Consider the following 13,831-nt stretch of genomic DNA (forward strand, 5'->3'; position numbering starts at 1 on the left):
CCTTGAAAGGACCGTCGGTAGGTCCCATCAGAGAAACACTTGGAACCACTGCTATCACACTCTCTGGAGCGGCAGGGTTTCTTTTTCAAAACCCGCCGGTGGTTCACACAAAGCAAGTGCATAAAACGCAAGTGCAGTTTGGTAAGTTTTTTGTCTTAGTCTACATTGTTACGGTTCCGTTAAATGTCATGGTTTTTCAGCACTGTTACCTTGTAAACTATTTGAATCAAGTGCAAAAGTTGACCTGGCTTGGGTGATGACGTTAGCAAAAAAAAAAAAAAAAAAAAAAAAAAGATTCCCTCGGGCGTACTCAATTTTTCCGGAGATGCCCGTTCAGTGTTCATTTTTTTTTCTTTTTTCGATTTTGAATGAACCCCTGGTGTTTTTTAAGTTCTTTCTTTATCAAAAAACAAGAAGAAAAATAAGAGAACCAAAAAAATAATAAAGAAGGAAGGGCACTGATCGCAGAATGTCTTTTGCATTTCCATTCTTTTTAAAAAGCGATGTAAAGAAGAAGAAAGACTACGTGGACCATCAACGACAGCATTTACCTACCGGCATGAGTAGTGCCAGAGACCAGCCATACCCCACACTTGCCTCCATGGTCCAGTCAAAGTCATCACCCAACCCTTCTCCTACTTCTTCTAGCTCGTCACGCTCACGCCCTACCTCTATCACCACGCTTCCTGCTACCACGCCGCCTATGCCACTAGAAGAAGAAGAACTGGACGATAATAGATTCTACAGATACATGCGTTCCCACTTTAACCAAATATTTATTCGCTCTTACGTCGTATGCATTCCTCATTCACGCTCGTTGGAAGGCATGGTTCTTACCAAAGACTTTATCGGTAACTACCGTTATGCCAACCTTATGCATCAAATATTAGAATCGCCTTTTTCGGAAATCACTAATCATAACTTTTTTTTTTTTTTTTTTTTTTTTTTTTTTTTTTGCTTTTTCATAAACTCCCTTTTTTTATATTGAACTATAGAAACCCATTGCTACAATCCCTCTCCTTATTATCGAGGGCAATATCAAGCAGCCAATGGAAAAGTCGTGGCTATTGAATATCCCCTTATTAGTACGGTTTCAGGTAGGCAAAGAAAAAAAAAAACAATACGAAAACAGATGCCGTTGCTTTTCTATTTTTGTGTCATGTCATCATCTGTGACACTGATCTGCTGGTTACTGTGTATAGGGTTCAAAGAGGCACGAACAATTCACATCATGGCAGAAGAATGGGTTTACGTTTCCAGTAAAAAGATCAGAGTATTTATGGTAGAGAGACCATTAGAAGGTGAACTGCCGGTAATTTGACAGCTGGTCCCTTCCTTGCAATGCTCACTAGCAGAAGCTTGGAGAGGGAAACATTGAATATTCTTTTTCATCAACGTAAATATCGGAATGATCTAACCTTGTTTTCATCTTTCAGCAACATTATCATAACGCCAATATCATATCCATTCCAACTGTCCGAAACTCAAAAACGTAAGTTCTTGGCTGACGAAAGACCGAGTTATGTACATCTCCTCATTGCTTGCTACATTTTTTTTTAGCGATCTCGATTTCCTAAACATGTTTCCCGAAAACGCAGAAGCTCTTGTCGAATTACAAGCAACCGTGCAAGAATTTGTAGATACCTATGTATATATCCGCGGATTTAATACCTACACCGTCGAAAAAATCCAAAATATCTATGTCAAGGCATACAAGGTTGCATTCTTTGGAAACGTCGTTATCAAAAACGAACTAACCATATTTTTTTTTCTTTTTTTTTTTTGTTTTTTACTCAATTGGTGAATGTTTTTCCGTGGTATCTTGGCTGACATCCGGTATTGGTTAAAAATTTAGACCATACTACAAGAAAACAAGTTATTGCGTGACGCTTGCCGGATTCAATCAGAGCATGATCATTACTTGGAGCTCGTGGAAAAGTAAGAGTCGAGGGGAAAAAAATCACCTTTATTATTGGGGAAAAGAACGAAAAAAGGAAAAGAAAAACTAAACACCACTGTTCCATCATGGTAATTATAGTGTTGTCATGGGCTTCTTGCATGAAAAGATTTGGGTGCAATCATTGAAAACAATTTTGCAATCCCAAGATAATTATTTGGATTCCATCTGTCGAGCTTATGCAAAGGACACCATCACCCTCAGCAGATATGCCGTAAGTCACCCCCTCGGAGACATGCCACTCTCTTACTTTGAAGATACCATCGCCTGCTTGCGCCGTGTCGACTCGGATACAGATATACCCATCGTTACAAATGACCCGCAGCAGCAACAACACACGGGCTTGCGTTCACTTTCTCAACAGCAACAATCTCAGCCAGCATTTACTCCCTTGGAAAAGATCATTTGCATTAAAACCACACTTGATCTTATTTCGGCGGCCGTGGACAAATTTCTGCAAGATGTTACAATGGGATCTTCGCATCATGGTAGGTTCAAAATGCCGTTTTTTTGCAAGTGAGTTGTCATATCAACCTATTGGCCATGTCTTAGATGCTTCCGTGACATCGGATGAAATGATCCCACTTCTTGCCTATGTTATTACTCACAGTGGCATTACCCGAACCGCCAGTCTTGCATTTTACATGGAACACTTTCGTCTTTCGAATATGGAAAGATCAGAACACAGGTAAATTTGGCGAATGGGCAACTGCCATGGGTAGATTTTGTCACTTATTGATGCGTGATCCTAGTTTTGCCCTCGTTACCCTCAAGACGGCTATTGAATTCCTAAAAGGCGATCCTTTATCATTACACGATGCCGGTTCCGCTGCATCGGTGCATTCCACGAATTCATCTTCCTCTGCCATTATATCTCCTCAGATTCACAGCTTGAGAACGCGATCCACTTCTTTTGGATCACCCATCTCATCTCCACCACCGTCCAGTGCAACTCAGGTATCATCCGCCTTTTCCTCACCTCATTACCGATCCATTTCCATCTCCTCCCAGTCCATGACAACGAATCACCACCACCATCATCAGCACCTGACAACGCCAAAAACATCTTCTTCCCACAGCTTAACTTCAGCCACTATGCCCTCCCATCCTGCCTTTACCCGAGTACTCCGTCATCGAAAGTCGCAAAGTGCTGATTTACACGGAATGGCCGACAGCTCGCCATCGCTTCCACCGACCATTGATGATGAATTTCCGCAGCAAGAAAGAAATCGGCGAAACTCACTCACCCCAAATGTGATTGTAAGACCGCCTATTGTTCTGCCCAGCCAACGCGAGAATCGTAAAAGTCTTGACATACCGAACGACTGGATGCTGCCCATGAAACAATCGCAAACCCCACCGCCTTCTTATTCTTCTTCTTCTTCTTCTTCCTGTGTCCATTACGATCCCCCGTCGCACTTCTCGCCAAAGTTGAAACATGCAGCCATAGGTCACACACAACCTATGGTGTCTACCACATTTCCATCTTTATCGTGTTCGACCCCGTTACCTGCGGCCGCTAGCGATAGAACGCCTGAATCGCATAAAATGAGTCGTCTGGACGAATTCCCGATCTTGGTAGGGGAGACGGGAATGTCTGAATCACCCAAGCTTGCGCGCTCACTAAGCTCAACCTCGGCCATAAAAAAACGAAGCAGTGCACTTCCACAACCTCCAAAAGTTATCAATATCGGCGAACGGTTATCGTTTGATGGAGCAAGGCGACCGGCATCTATATGCCTTGACACCCGATCGTTGCGGAATCTGCGCGACGATGAACAGGACCAAGATATGTTAGGCGATTTTCTGCGCGGTTTGCAGAATATGGATGGAGATATTGTAGGCGAACGCAGCGGTTCATTCCGGACCTTTCGGCGTCTCTGAATTACCCACGTTTAAAAATGCCACATTAGCTTGTAAGTTGTAAGAACAAAAACTCATGCATGGTACCATGTGTCATCCATTGCATCGTTCACTTCCCATCCCCACCCTTTGCCTGATAAAGGTTTCTTATAAATTAACCAAGTTGACAAATGAAATGCTTTGGTTGATTTACCTTTTTCTTTTCCTCTGCGGTCTAATTGTAACAATGCAGCGTGTATATCTTTTTGCAATAACGTAACGTTTGTGCTCCATTATGCAATGCTGTGATGTGTGAGTACACTTGCAATATATCGATGCATTTCCTCGTGACGCTATCTCCATATGTCGCAGCTCCACTTTTTCTTCTCCTCACGTTTTCGTTGTTTTCAACCGCAAGAGTTCTAGGTTCATTTTATGATTTTTCTAAGCTGACTGAAGAGGAAATCCTTAATAGAGATTTGCATTCATCGGTCGTAAATCTACCGCAACCTTTTTAATATCAAATAAAAATTAAGGTTTTTAATTCATTGTCTCTAGTCCCTGATTTTTGAGCGGGCTATAACCAACACGCCATCCGCCTGTCCCGACATCCAAATTTTTCATGTCTGCAGTCAATACAAACCGGTTGGATTAAAAGCGTAAACTTGCAATCTGCATTCAATGATGATATGTGGAGCCGATGTTAGGCGGGAGTCCGGATCAGTTCATCATCTTTTATTCTGCAGACAGCTATTGAAAAGCCTGTCATCAAGCGCCGATTAACATATTGTGTCCACAGCCAATCATAATGGATAATTGCGATTTGGGAATTGTCAAAGCACCCTTTTTTACGACGTCCCCACTTTTTTCTCTTCATTTCTCCACACTTTTCCAGCAGAAAGCTGTCCTCCGACCGTACCCTCCATTTTGGAGGTGCCAACAGCACTTTAACCCTTCTTTCTTCTCAATGGTAAGCCTCAACACGCGGCCTGCATTCGTCCCTCCACTCCACAATGTCCAAAATCACGAAATACTCAAGGAAAAAAAGTGTTTGACAGCCAACGCGCCACCTTCTACTCCGCAGCACGATCTAAGGAAAGCTGAAACCAACATCATTTCTATGGCGAATATCTATCGACGTTAACCATGGTATTTATGCCTTGTTTCAGTTTGTGTTCCTGTTGCCTACGCATTGACCAACATTTTTTAATGCTCAGCCACTCAGTTTTCCGTTACAATCGGCGACCTGAGAACTAATGAACAACGCCAGGCTTATTCATTCAAACTCTCAAAAACCGGCGAGACTCTAATCTCAAGATCGGTGCACTCAAATGCACGCGCAAAAAAAAATGCCTCAAGTGCGCTTATTTGAACCGAAGAAACTGGGCAGAACTGCCTTCTGCTACTGCCCGTTGAAAGCGCCACGCGAATGACGCCACACAAGTCACACCGCCGCCATCATTGGCCAAATTTTTACCTATTTTAGACATCGAAAGACACGCAATCCGACAAGCGCTACTCAGCGATTTCTCCACGCTTCAGAAGACTGCCAATATGCAGATTCATTGTGCCATTTATTGGTACTCTACAAACCCTGCCCTCAATTCTAGAGGTTTCAATAGATTATTCTGCTTCTTATTTCGCAGGTAAGTTTTGCAATGTTGACCTCCTGTTCAAAAAAAATCTCAATGAGCAGAATCTCACAAAATTTTCAGAAGGCAAAACGTTCCTGCTGCAGGCACATTAAACCTAAGCGGCTTATCGGGTGGTCAATGCGTCTCCGTATTCCGATCTAAATACAAAATTCATGGTAAGCTTTACAGAAAAAAAATTTAACTCGATTGAAATTCAAACACTAAAGCTTCTTTGAACTCGTTGCAGCCGAAAACACACAACCACGCCTTCAGGTCGTCTCTCACAAATCGTTAAAACGGAGCATTCCTACAGCCACGTCAAATGGGAACAACACATAAGCTATCAACCGATCAAGGCTTCCCATCACCAGCTACAGATTCCGCAGATGCAGATTCAAAAAATCAGATACAGGCTTACAGTAAGTCTCACGCAAGCAAAGCAGTAAAGCTTATACTTATTTACATCAAATAGATTGTCATGCCTTTCACATCCGTCTTCTCGCATAACGCAAAGGGAAAGTCGCACTTACAGTCATATCGTATGCTCATTCATAAGCTTCAAAGGTGCGCTTATCAATCGATCAAGGTGTCTTAAACTAATACATTTACGAATGCAAAAAGCGGTGTTGATCCATAAACAAAATATAAACGTACGGTAAGTGTCATGCGAACTTGACTCCTCTGAACCAATGCATTGATCGTGGCTGCTTGTTAGGAAATGCACTGCCACGACGTTGATGCACGATTATTTTCCAAGCTACGGTTGCTATTTCACTACACGCTTTGTCCCAGCAAATCCTTGCGCCGTATCAATGGTAATAATTTCGACTCGTGATTTTTAGTTTCCTGTTTCCACTAATCACTGTATTCTGTTTACTCGAAAAAGCTCAATTTTTATCATTGATGTTACACTACAACAAAGAACAATGCCGGACAACGCCATCCAACTTCCAGGAACTGGCGCTTTCTCATATGATGAATGAATCTATTTTCAATCATACACAAAAGTAAGTGTCTGAATTGCGTTTGTTTGAATCAAATATGCTAACACTGCCGTCTTTTTACTGCCACTGTAAGCGCTGTCAAAATCGTCCACAGCGAGCTCCGCAAGGCGACATACAATTGTATCCGCGCTTCAAGAGTCTGCCATTTTGCCCATCCACCAAACAGAAAAGAAAATCAAAGGGCACAAAAAATAAAAATAAAAAGAAGATCAAAAAAGAACAAAAAAAGACATCTTTCTTTCATTTGATCTTTTTTATTTAGTTTAGACTTCTTCCTTTTGATTTTTTTGTTTGATCCTTTGGTCATGTCTTAATTTGTCTTCCTCCGGGAGTCTATCGAGCCGGCGAATTAGTAGTAACAAAATAAAAACAATAATAAATCGGTGGGAATTATTTGATTCCCGAGAGAGTGTTTTGTCAAAGTAGGAAAAAGAAATAATTACCAGAGAGCGGCAAATAATACAAGGTATGTCTTTCATACTATATCGGTATTTTTAGATGTGGTAGGACCCATGACAGAATAAGGTGTATTTTCCATGAAGCTTTATCAACGATCATATTTTTCATACCGCTTAGTGTTAATCATCGATCATGATTACTTTTCCAGTTAGGCTGTGCGTGCGGTATGCGTTTGGATATGAGGTTAATTCACACAAGAGAAAATCGGAAATGATCTGACATGTAGATCAGACGTGTTTGACGTGACATAATATTATGATCCGACTGGTATGGTGATTATGCGAGCGTTGGTAATTATTTTCTCTTGTAGATCGGAGACTTGAATTGATCATGGATGGCCAAGTGACATGATGGACTGGTATCATACGTACAGATAGGAGGTAAGAATGGTATAATGATATTGGTTAATACAACAACTTTACTTTTCTACATTGATTTACTCCATTTGAACGTCATATTTCACGGTAATCGGGTGCGATTTTATACTACTCTTTCAATTTCCTCAAAAAGCGGTTTCTACAGATTCGAAACTTTCTGCAGCAGATGTGCATTCAAATGGGCATACCAAAAAAAACAAAGGAAGCTTTTAATTTTTTTTTTATGTGAACTGAGAGAATACATGTTATTACTTGCATTTCCGCGCGCTATTTATCTTTTGGTTTTCCTTTATGCTTTCTTTTCAATCGAACCTTTTCCCATAGACCTCTACCGTCCCACGCTTTTTACGCACGATCCCCTTTCTTTTATCTTCCTATGTGATTTTTCTTTAGAACGTTTATTCTCCAACGATCCAGGGCGAGTAATAGTCCGAGATGCACATGTGTTCATACACCCTTTATAAAATAATATCTTTTGCTTTATTTTCTATCAACGGTTTTTCCTCTTTCCTCCTGTGGTTCTTTTAATTGTACATTTTCCCATCCATAGATCCTGTCAGGGCGAGCAGTAGTCCTCTGCCAAGGACGCGTGTTCACTCACCCAATAAAAAAAAACGCTTTTTACTTTTATTTAGAAACAGACAATCGATAAAATAAAAACCAATACACCCCAAAAAAAAAAAAAAATATTCTTCCCACACTGGCCGAGGAAAAACGCAAAAAGATTGGGTCTCTCCGGGAATCGAACCCGGGACCTCTCGCACCCTAAGCGAGAATTATACCACTAAACCAAGAGACCTTTCTTGTTTTGATGCGGCCTGTTGTGGATGTTCCGGTCGGCCTTTAAAATATTGGTCCGGAGTTGGCTGTCCGGCATGCGACCCGGAATTTGCGAATGTAAATTTTAGCTTAAATCGAATTGATCGTGCATTGTGAATAAATCGACTCTTCTTTGAGATCTATTTTTTTTGGGGGCCTTACGTTTATTTCGTGCTGACAGCAGACTTATTGACGACCCTATTTCTAACATTATATTGACTTTGACTGTCACGGAAATATACCTGGATTGCAGTATCAGAACGGCAATAAGGAGTATTGTCAGAACGGTACTGATCGTATATTTTTGCGGAAAGGCGGAACCCGTGCAACGACCTTCACTGTTTTATTTTACCTTGATCATATCTGTACCGCGGGCTCTATCGCTTACCACTCATTCCCCGATCCCTATTTTCGTTCTTCTTTAATCGCCAGCCACTTACCCGTATCAATTTATGGTGGAGAAGCTGGGCGTAGTGGCATCATCAAACAAGAATAGGGAAGAACCAGACACCCGAACTCAAGAAGACATCGAACGAACTGGAAAGGCCATCGCAGAACGAATTAAAGAAAATATCCTAAGGCGCGGCGCGGCAACGCAGAATATGCCAACTGGAGAGAATTCAAGTGGAAAATTGCCAAGTGGAAAAGCGCCAGTTGTCAACAAGGAAGAACAGCAACCAGTTCTATCGCTAAAAGCGAGCATGACTCAAGACATCACAAATTTTATTGCCAATCCAGAAAAATTTTTCGGCACAAGAGACGAGAATCCTGTAGCGTGGTTGCGGCTTATGAAGCGCATCAAGAAAGGTACGAATATGACCGACGAAATGGCGTTAATCATGGCAGGTACCCATTTGCGAGGACGCGCAGGTACATGGTGGGATGCAAAAGAAGATTCGGTCACTACGTGGAGCCAGTTCGAAACCATGTTCATCGCCAGATACGTTTCTAACGGAATGGAGGATACTTGGTGGAAAGAGATTTCCAACATGAAACAGCGACCGCACGAAAATGTAGACGACATTGCTTACCGTTTAGAAGAACTTCTAGCATTGGTTAAGGAGAAGAACGAACGCACAAAAATTCGATACTTTTGGAAATCCATCCATGCCACCATTGCTTTTGAATGTGAAAAGGAGAGAGACAAGCCTCAGTCATTCGAACAAGCTGTAGAACAAGCACGACGTATCGAAATGGCGTTACAGAAATATGGTCACCGCGAAATTCCTGAAGTAGAAAACAAGAATACCGATAACGTAGACGACAACTCGACAAACAAGCCAGTATTACCATCCGATTCGACGAGCACGACCAGCACTTTGTCCGCTCTGAACAACCTTACTGAAGAATTCCGCGCGTTACGTATTAACCTGACCCAACCGAGACGAGTACCGCTCGTATGTTTCAACTGTAACAAAGAAGGTCATAAATCGACCGCATGCACCGAACCGATGAGGCCGCGGGCGATTCGAACAAACGGTAACGACCAAGGAGGAAGTTCGGGAAAAGAGCGGGGATGGCAGTAGAGGGAGATACTGTCATCCGGAACAATCAAGAAGCTCCTGGTCCTGATACTAGTGCAACGAAACAAACCGACGAAGTCAAGAATGTCAGCTTGATACAAGGCGTTAAAGTATATACCGCAGACAAACGAACTCGATCGCAGACAAGTTCCACCGACGTAGCAGCAGAAGAACGACAAACCAAGAAAGGCAAAGGGCGCGCTGATCCTATTCCGCCGATAGCAAGTTCTTCGAAGCCGCTTACGAAGGAGACACCTGTCAAAAAAACTACGAAACGGAAGCCGCCAAGAAGGTTGGAAGTCGAATTAAGCGAGCGAAAAATATGGGATCAACTCAAGGAGACGCAAGCGAACGTAAGTATGGCAGATTGGATCGCACTTTCGAAGAGTGCAGCAAAAGACGTTCAAGACGGAATACGATATTTTCACGGACGACAACCACCAAAAAGATTGACGGCGCCCATGGAGGTCAATATGGCAACACCTGCCGAGAACGGAGAAACGGACCTCGACACAGACACAAGCTCAAGTTATTTGTTCGACTCAGAAGAAAGTATTTGGGGTTCAGACAGTGAACAGTTTTCCGACGCAGACGACTCTGATAGCGATGATACCGAGTACGAGTATCCGTACGAAATCGACAAGTTGAAAGCGAGTTCACCGTTACGTGGTGTGATCACGATATTCGACCAGCCACTGGAAGCGACCTTCGATACCGGATCCGGAGTCTCGTTGATCAGTCAAGACCTTGTCAACGCACTTGGACTGAAAGTAACAAAGGACAAGTTATCGATAGAATCAGTTCATGGCGACGTTTCATCCCCTTACCCAATCGTTACCTCCGTACCAATACGAATTGCCGGAAAACTGCGACGAGAACACATGGTCGTAACCGATCGACGAACGAACTTGATATTGCTCGGTAATACATGGTTCAAACAATACGATATACGGCAGCATGTGAAGAACGGAAAGCTGATTATACCGACGAAGCGGGGAAGAGGTTACGTGGAACTGGCGGTGAAGATAATGGAAGATAACGATCAACAAAAAGACAGTGTCGAAGCGTTCGCTGTGTATGCGAGTAGAAAGGCTGCCGACGATCTGAAAACCTATACCGAAGAACGGCTAGAAGCGCAAATTCAAGAACAAGACGGAAAAGAAGAACAAGAGAAAATACCGAAAGAAATCGAAGAAATACTGCTTGGTCACGAAGATTGTTTTGTGGAAAACGCGGGGCTCGGTCGTGTAACGGACGTGCAGCATCACATACCGACGAATACGGAAACGCCGATCACCTCCAAACCGTACCGACTGACATGGCAAGAGGAGGAACAGTTAGATAAAGAATTGAAGGAATTGCTGGAATTGGAACTTATACGACCATCAAGTGGCACTTGGACATCACCTATTTTGTTCGTCAAAAAGAAAGACGGTACTCTCCGGCTATGCGTAGACTATCGGAAACTCAACGCCATCACTATCAAGGATCGATACCCTTTGCCGATCATCGAGGAGCTACTGGATTCGCTAGGTGGTGCAAAGTACTTTTCCACGTTGGACGCAGCAAGTGGGTATTGGCAAGTACCTATGTCTGACGACTCGATCGCAAAAACCGGCTTTGTTACGAAGAAAGGTACTTACGAGTTCATGGTCATGCCCTTCGGACTGACGTCAGCACCGGCCACGTTCCAACGGCTCATGTCAAACCTGTTCGCCCCGTATATTGGCAAGTTCGTCTATGTTTTCATAGACGATATCATCGTTTATTCCAAGACACTCGACGAGCACCGACAACATTTACAGCAGATACTGACGGTATGTGAAGCAGCAAATTTACGACTGAAACGATCGAAGTGCAGCTTCGCTCGGAACCAGGTTGAGTATTTGGGACACGTTGTCTCCGATCGCGGACTTTTACCGATGACACGCAATGTGGAGAAAGTATTGGCGATGAAGGAACCGCGAAACAAGGATGAAATCAGCTCTTTTCTGGGAACCGCGGGATACTATCGAAAGTTTATCCCCGATTATGCGACGATCGCGAAACCGTTGACGAAATTGCAAGGAAAGAAGAAGAAATTCGAATGGAGCCAGAGCCAGAAGGAAGCCTTCGAGAAGCTCAAATGGTGTTTGTCCCATCCACCCCTTCTGGCGTTTGCAGACCGCAATCAGGTACAAATCGTGACAACCGACGGATCGTTTAAGGCCATTGGTGCTATTTTGTCACAATCCCCGGATGGATCTGAACAAGACGAAAAGGTTATTTGCTACGCATCAAGAAGTCTGCATGGAGCCGAGGTCAATTATTCCGCTACGCACATCGAGGCTCTTGCAGTCATCTGGGCAATCGACTACTTCCGACATTATTTAGCTGGACGACATTTCGTACTGTATACCGACCATCGCGCACTGAAGTTCATTTTTGACAACCCGAAACCGACTTCGAAACTGACGAATTGGGCAGTTTGTCTTATGGAGCACAATATGGAAATCCGATACCGCCCAGGAAAGAAGAATCCAGCTGATGCTTTCACCCGGTTGATCACACACGACGAAAATGCAACACCGTAGATCCAGCGCGAATTATGCAACACCGAGCGAAACACAAAAAAAAAAAAAAAAAAAAAATTCCCAAGAAAACCTACAAAAAAAAAAAAGAAGAAAAACGTATCCGGAAAACATCAACAAAAACATTTCTTTTCGACACATGGAATACCCTCGATATCTTGCGTTATATTTTTACCTTAGCGAAAACCGGTACCCATTGGACTGTACGGAATCTATGAAGAGAACAATACGCAATCAAGCCAAGAAGATAGCCATCAGCAACGGAAAGATGTACCGAAAACGAAAAGACGGCTCGATTGCACAAGAAATATTACACGAAGGGAATGTCGACGACGTTATCCGAAGCGTACATAACGAAGGTCATTTTGGAGTCAACAATACTTGGAGACGAATACGATTACAGTATGAAGCCGAAGGCCTATTTGCAAGAACAAGAAAACTCGTCAGCGAATGCCAAACATGCCAATTTCGCGCTAGAGGAAAACCAAAAAGAAGAGAACAAGCCCGACCGATACCTTCACCATCCAGGCCGTTTTACATGATAGGATGCGACGCAGTGGGCCCTATAACGGAAAGCAAACGTGGTAACAAGTATATACTGGTAGCTATTGATTATCTAACTCGTTGGCCAGTTGCTGCAGCCGTTCCCAATATCACAGAAGAAACCACCGCGAACTTCTTATTCGATTGCGTCGTGAAGGATTTTGGCGTTCCCACATACATACTCACTGATCGCGGAAGCAACTTTACCTCAGGCTACGTTGGTGAATTTCTACAACGCTTGGGATGTCGACACATCACCACCACAGCCTATCGACCACAAGTCAACGGTCTTTGCGAAAGAATGAATGGAACTATTGTGAGCGCCTTAGCGAAACTTGCCCGTGAAGACGACAACCGCGAGCGCTGGGACGATTATCTCGCAGCGGCCGTATTAGCGGTACGAACCATGCCGAATGAAGCCACAAGATTTTCTCCCGGGATGCTCCTATACGGATATGAAATGCGAACCCCCGCTACATGGCCACCACCCAGAATGGATTACGTAGAAGGAGAAATCGACGAAGAAATACTAAGCCGAATGAAGGTCATCCAGCATCTGACTGAAGACGATCGGATCGAGGCAAGAAAGCGTACCAGAATCAAGCAACGAAAGGCGAAAGAACGATACGATCGCACTGTCAAAATGCAAAGAAGATACGAAATCGGTGATAAATTGCTCATGAAGGACACCCGCCCCCCTGGGAAGTTAGCTGACAAATGGATTGGCCCCATGACGGTCATCAAGGCGAATCACAACGGGACATACTATTTGGAAGGACCCCAACAATTGCGATTGAAAGGACCGGTATCCGGAGACATGCTCATACCGTTCAAGGCCCACGAGTCCATGGTTCCTGACGTTTTAACAAGAATGGCAGAACAGCAATTTCGTTCCTGGATTGAGCGTACCCGACAGGATTGATCCGATTTTTTGACGGCGACCGGTTCAAGTGGGGGAGGAGATGATGCGGCCTGTTGTGGATGTTCCGGTCGGCCTTTAAAATATTGGTCCGGAGTTGGCTGTCCGGCATGCGACCCGGAATTTGCGAATGTAAATTTTAGCTTAAATCGAATTGATCGTGCATTGTGAATAAATCGACTCT

General features: G+C 43.5%; 3 protein-coding genes and 1 non-coding gene across 4 annotated transcripts; 3 read left to right on the forward strand and 1 right to left on the reverse strand.

Moving 5' to 3' along the window:
* Window positions 1-703: 703 nt before the first annotated feature.
* On the forward strand, window positions 704-2,477 carry BYT42DRAFT_499678 (uncharacterized protein; the record flags this gene model as incomplete). The annotated part of the gene is made up of 8 exons (XM_051564658.1): window positions 704-851; window positions 996-1,097; window positions 1,203-1,312; window positions 1,437-1,492; window positions 1,561-1,717; window positions 1,856-1,938; window positions 2,039-2,237; window positions 2,322-2,477. The coding sequence occupies 8 exons, from the start codon at window positions 704-706 to the stop codon at window positions 2,475-2,477; spliced, it is 1,011 nt and encodes a 336-aa protein (XP_051421700.1).
* Window positions 2,275-3,974, forward strand: BYT42DRAFT_404451 (uncharacterized protein). The gene is made up of 2 exons (XM_051563411.1): window positions 2,275-2,445; window positions 2,510-3,974. The coding sequence occupies exon 2, from the start codon at window positions 2,552-2,554 to the stop codon at window positions 3,839-3,841; it is 1,290 nt and encodes a 429-aa protein (XP_051421701.1). The 5' UTR covers window positions 2,275-2,445; window positions 2,510-2,551; the 3' UTR covers window positions 3,842-3,974.
* Window positions 3,975-5,353: 1,379 nt separating this feature from the next.
* Window positions 5,354-6,028, forward strand: BYT42DRAFT_547477 (uncharacterized protein; the record flags this gene model as incomplete). The annotated part of the gene is made up of 4 exons (XM_051565950.1): window positions 5,354-5,445; window positions 5,515-5,609; window positions 5,707-5,852; window positions 5,906-6,028. The coding sequence occupies 4 exons, from the start codon at window positions 5,354-5,356 to the stop codon at window positions 6,026-6,028; spliced, it is 456 nt and encodes a 151-aa protein (XP_051421702.1).
* A 1,972-nt stretch (window positions 6,029-8,000) lies between these two features.
* BYT42DRAFT_t105 lies at window positions 8,001-8,072 on the reverse strand. The gene has a single exon. It is a non-coding gene; the product is annotated as a tRNA-Pro (tRNA).
* Between the last annotated feature and the right edge of the window lie 5,759 nt (window positions 8,073-13,831).

This window comes from Radiomyces spectabilis (genome assembly GCF_025331425.1).
Source record: "Radiomyces spectabilis strain NRRL 2753 chromosome Unknown BYT42scaffold_9, whole genome shotgun sequence".
In the NCBI taxonomy this organism is placed as follows: Eukaryota; Fungi; Mucoromycota; class Mucoromycetes; order Mucorales; family Radiomycetaceae; genus Radiomyces; species Radiomyces spectabilis.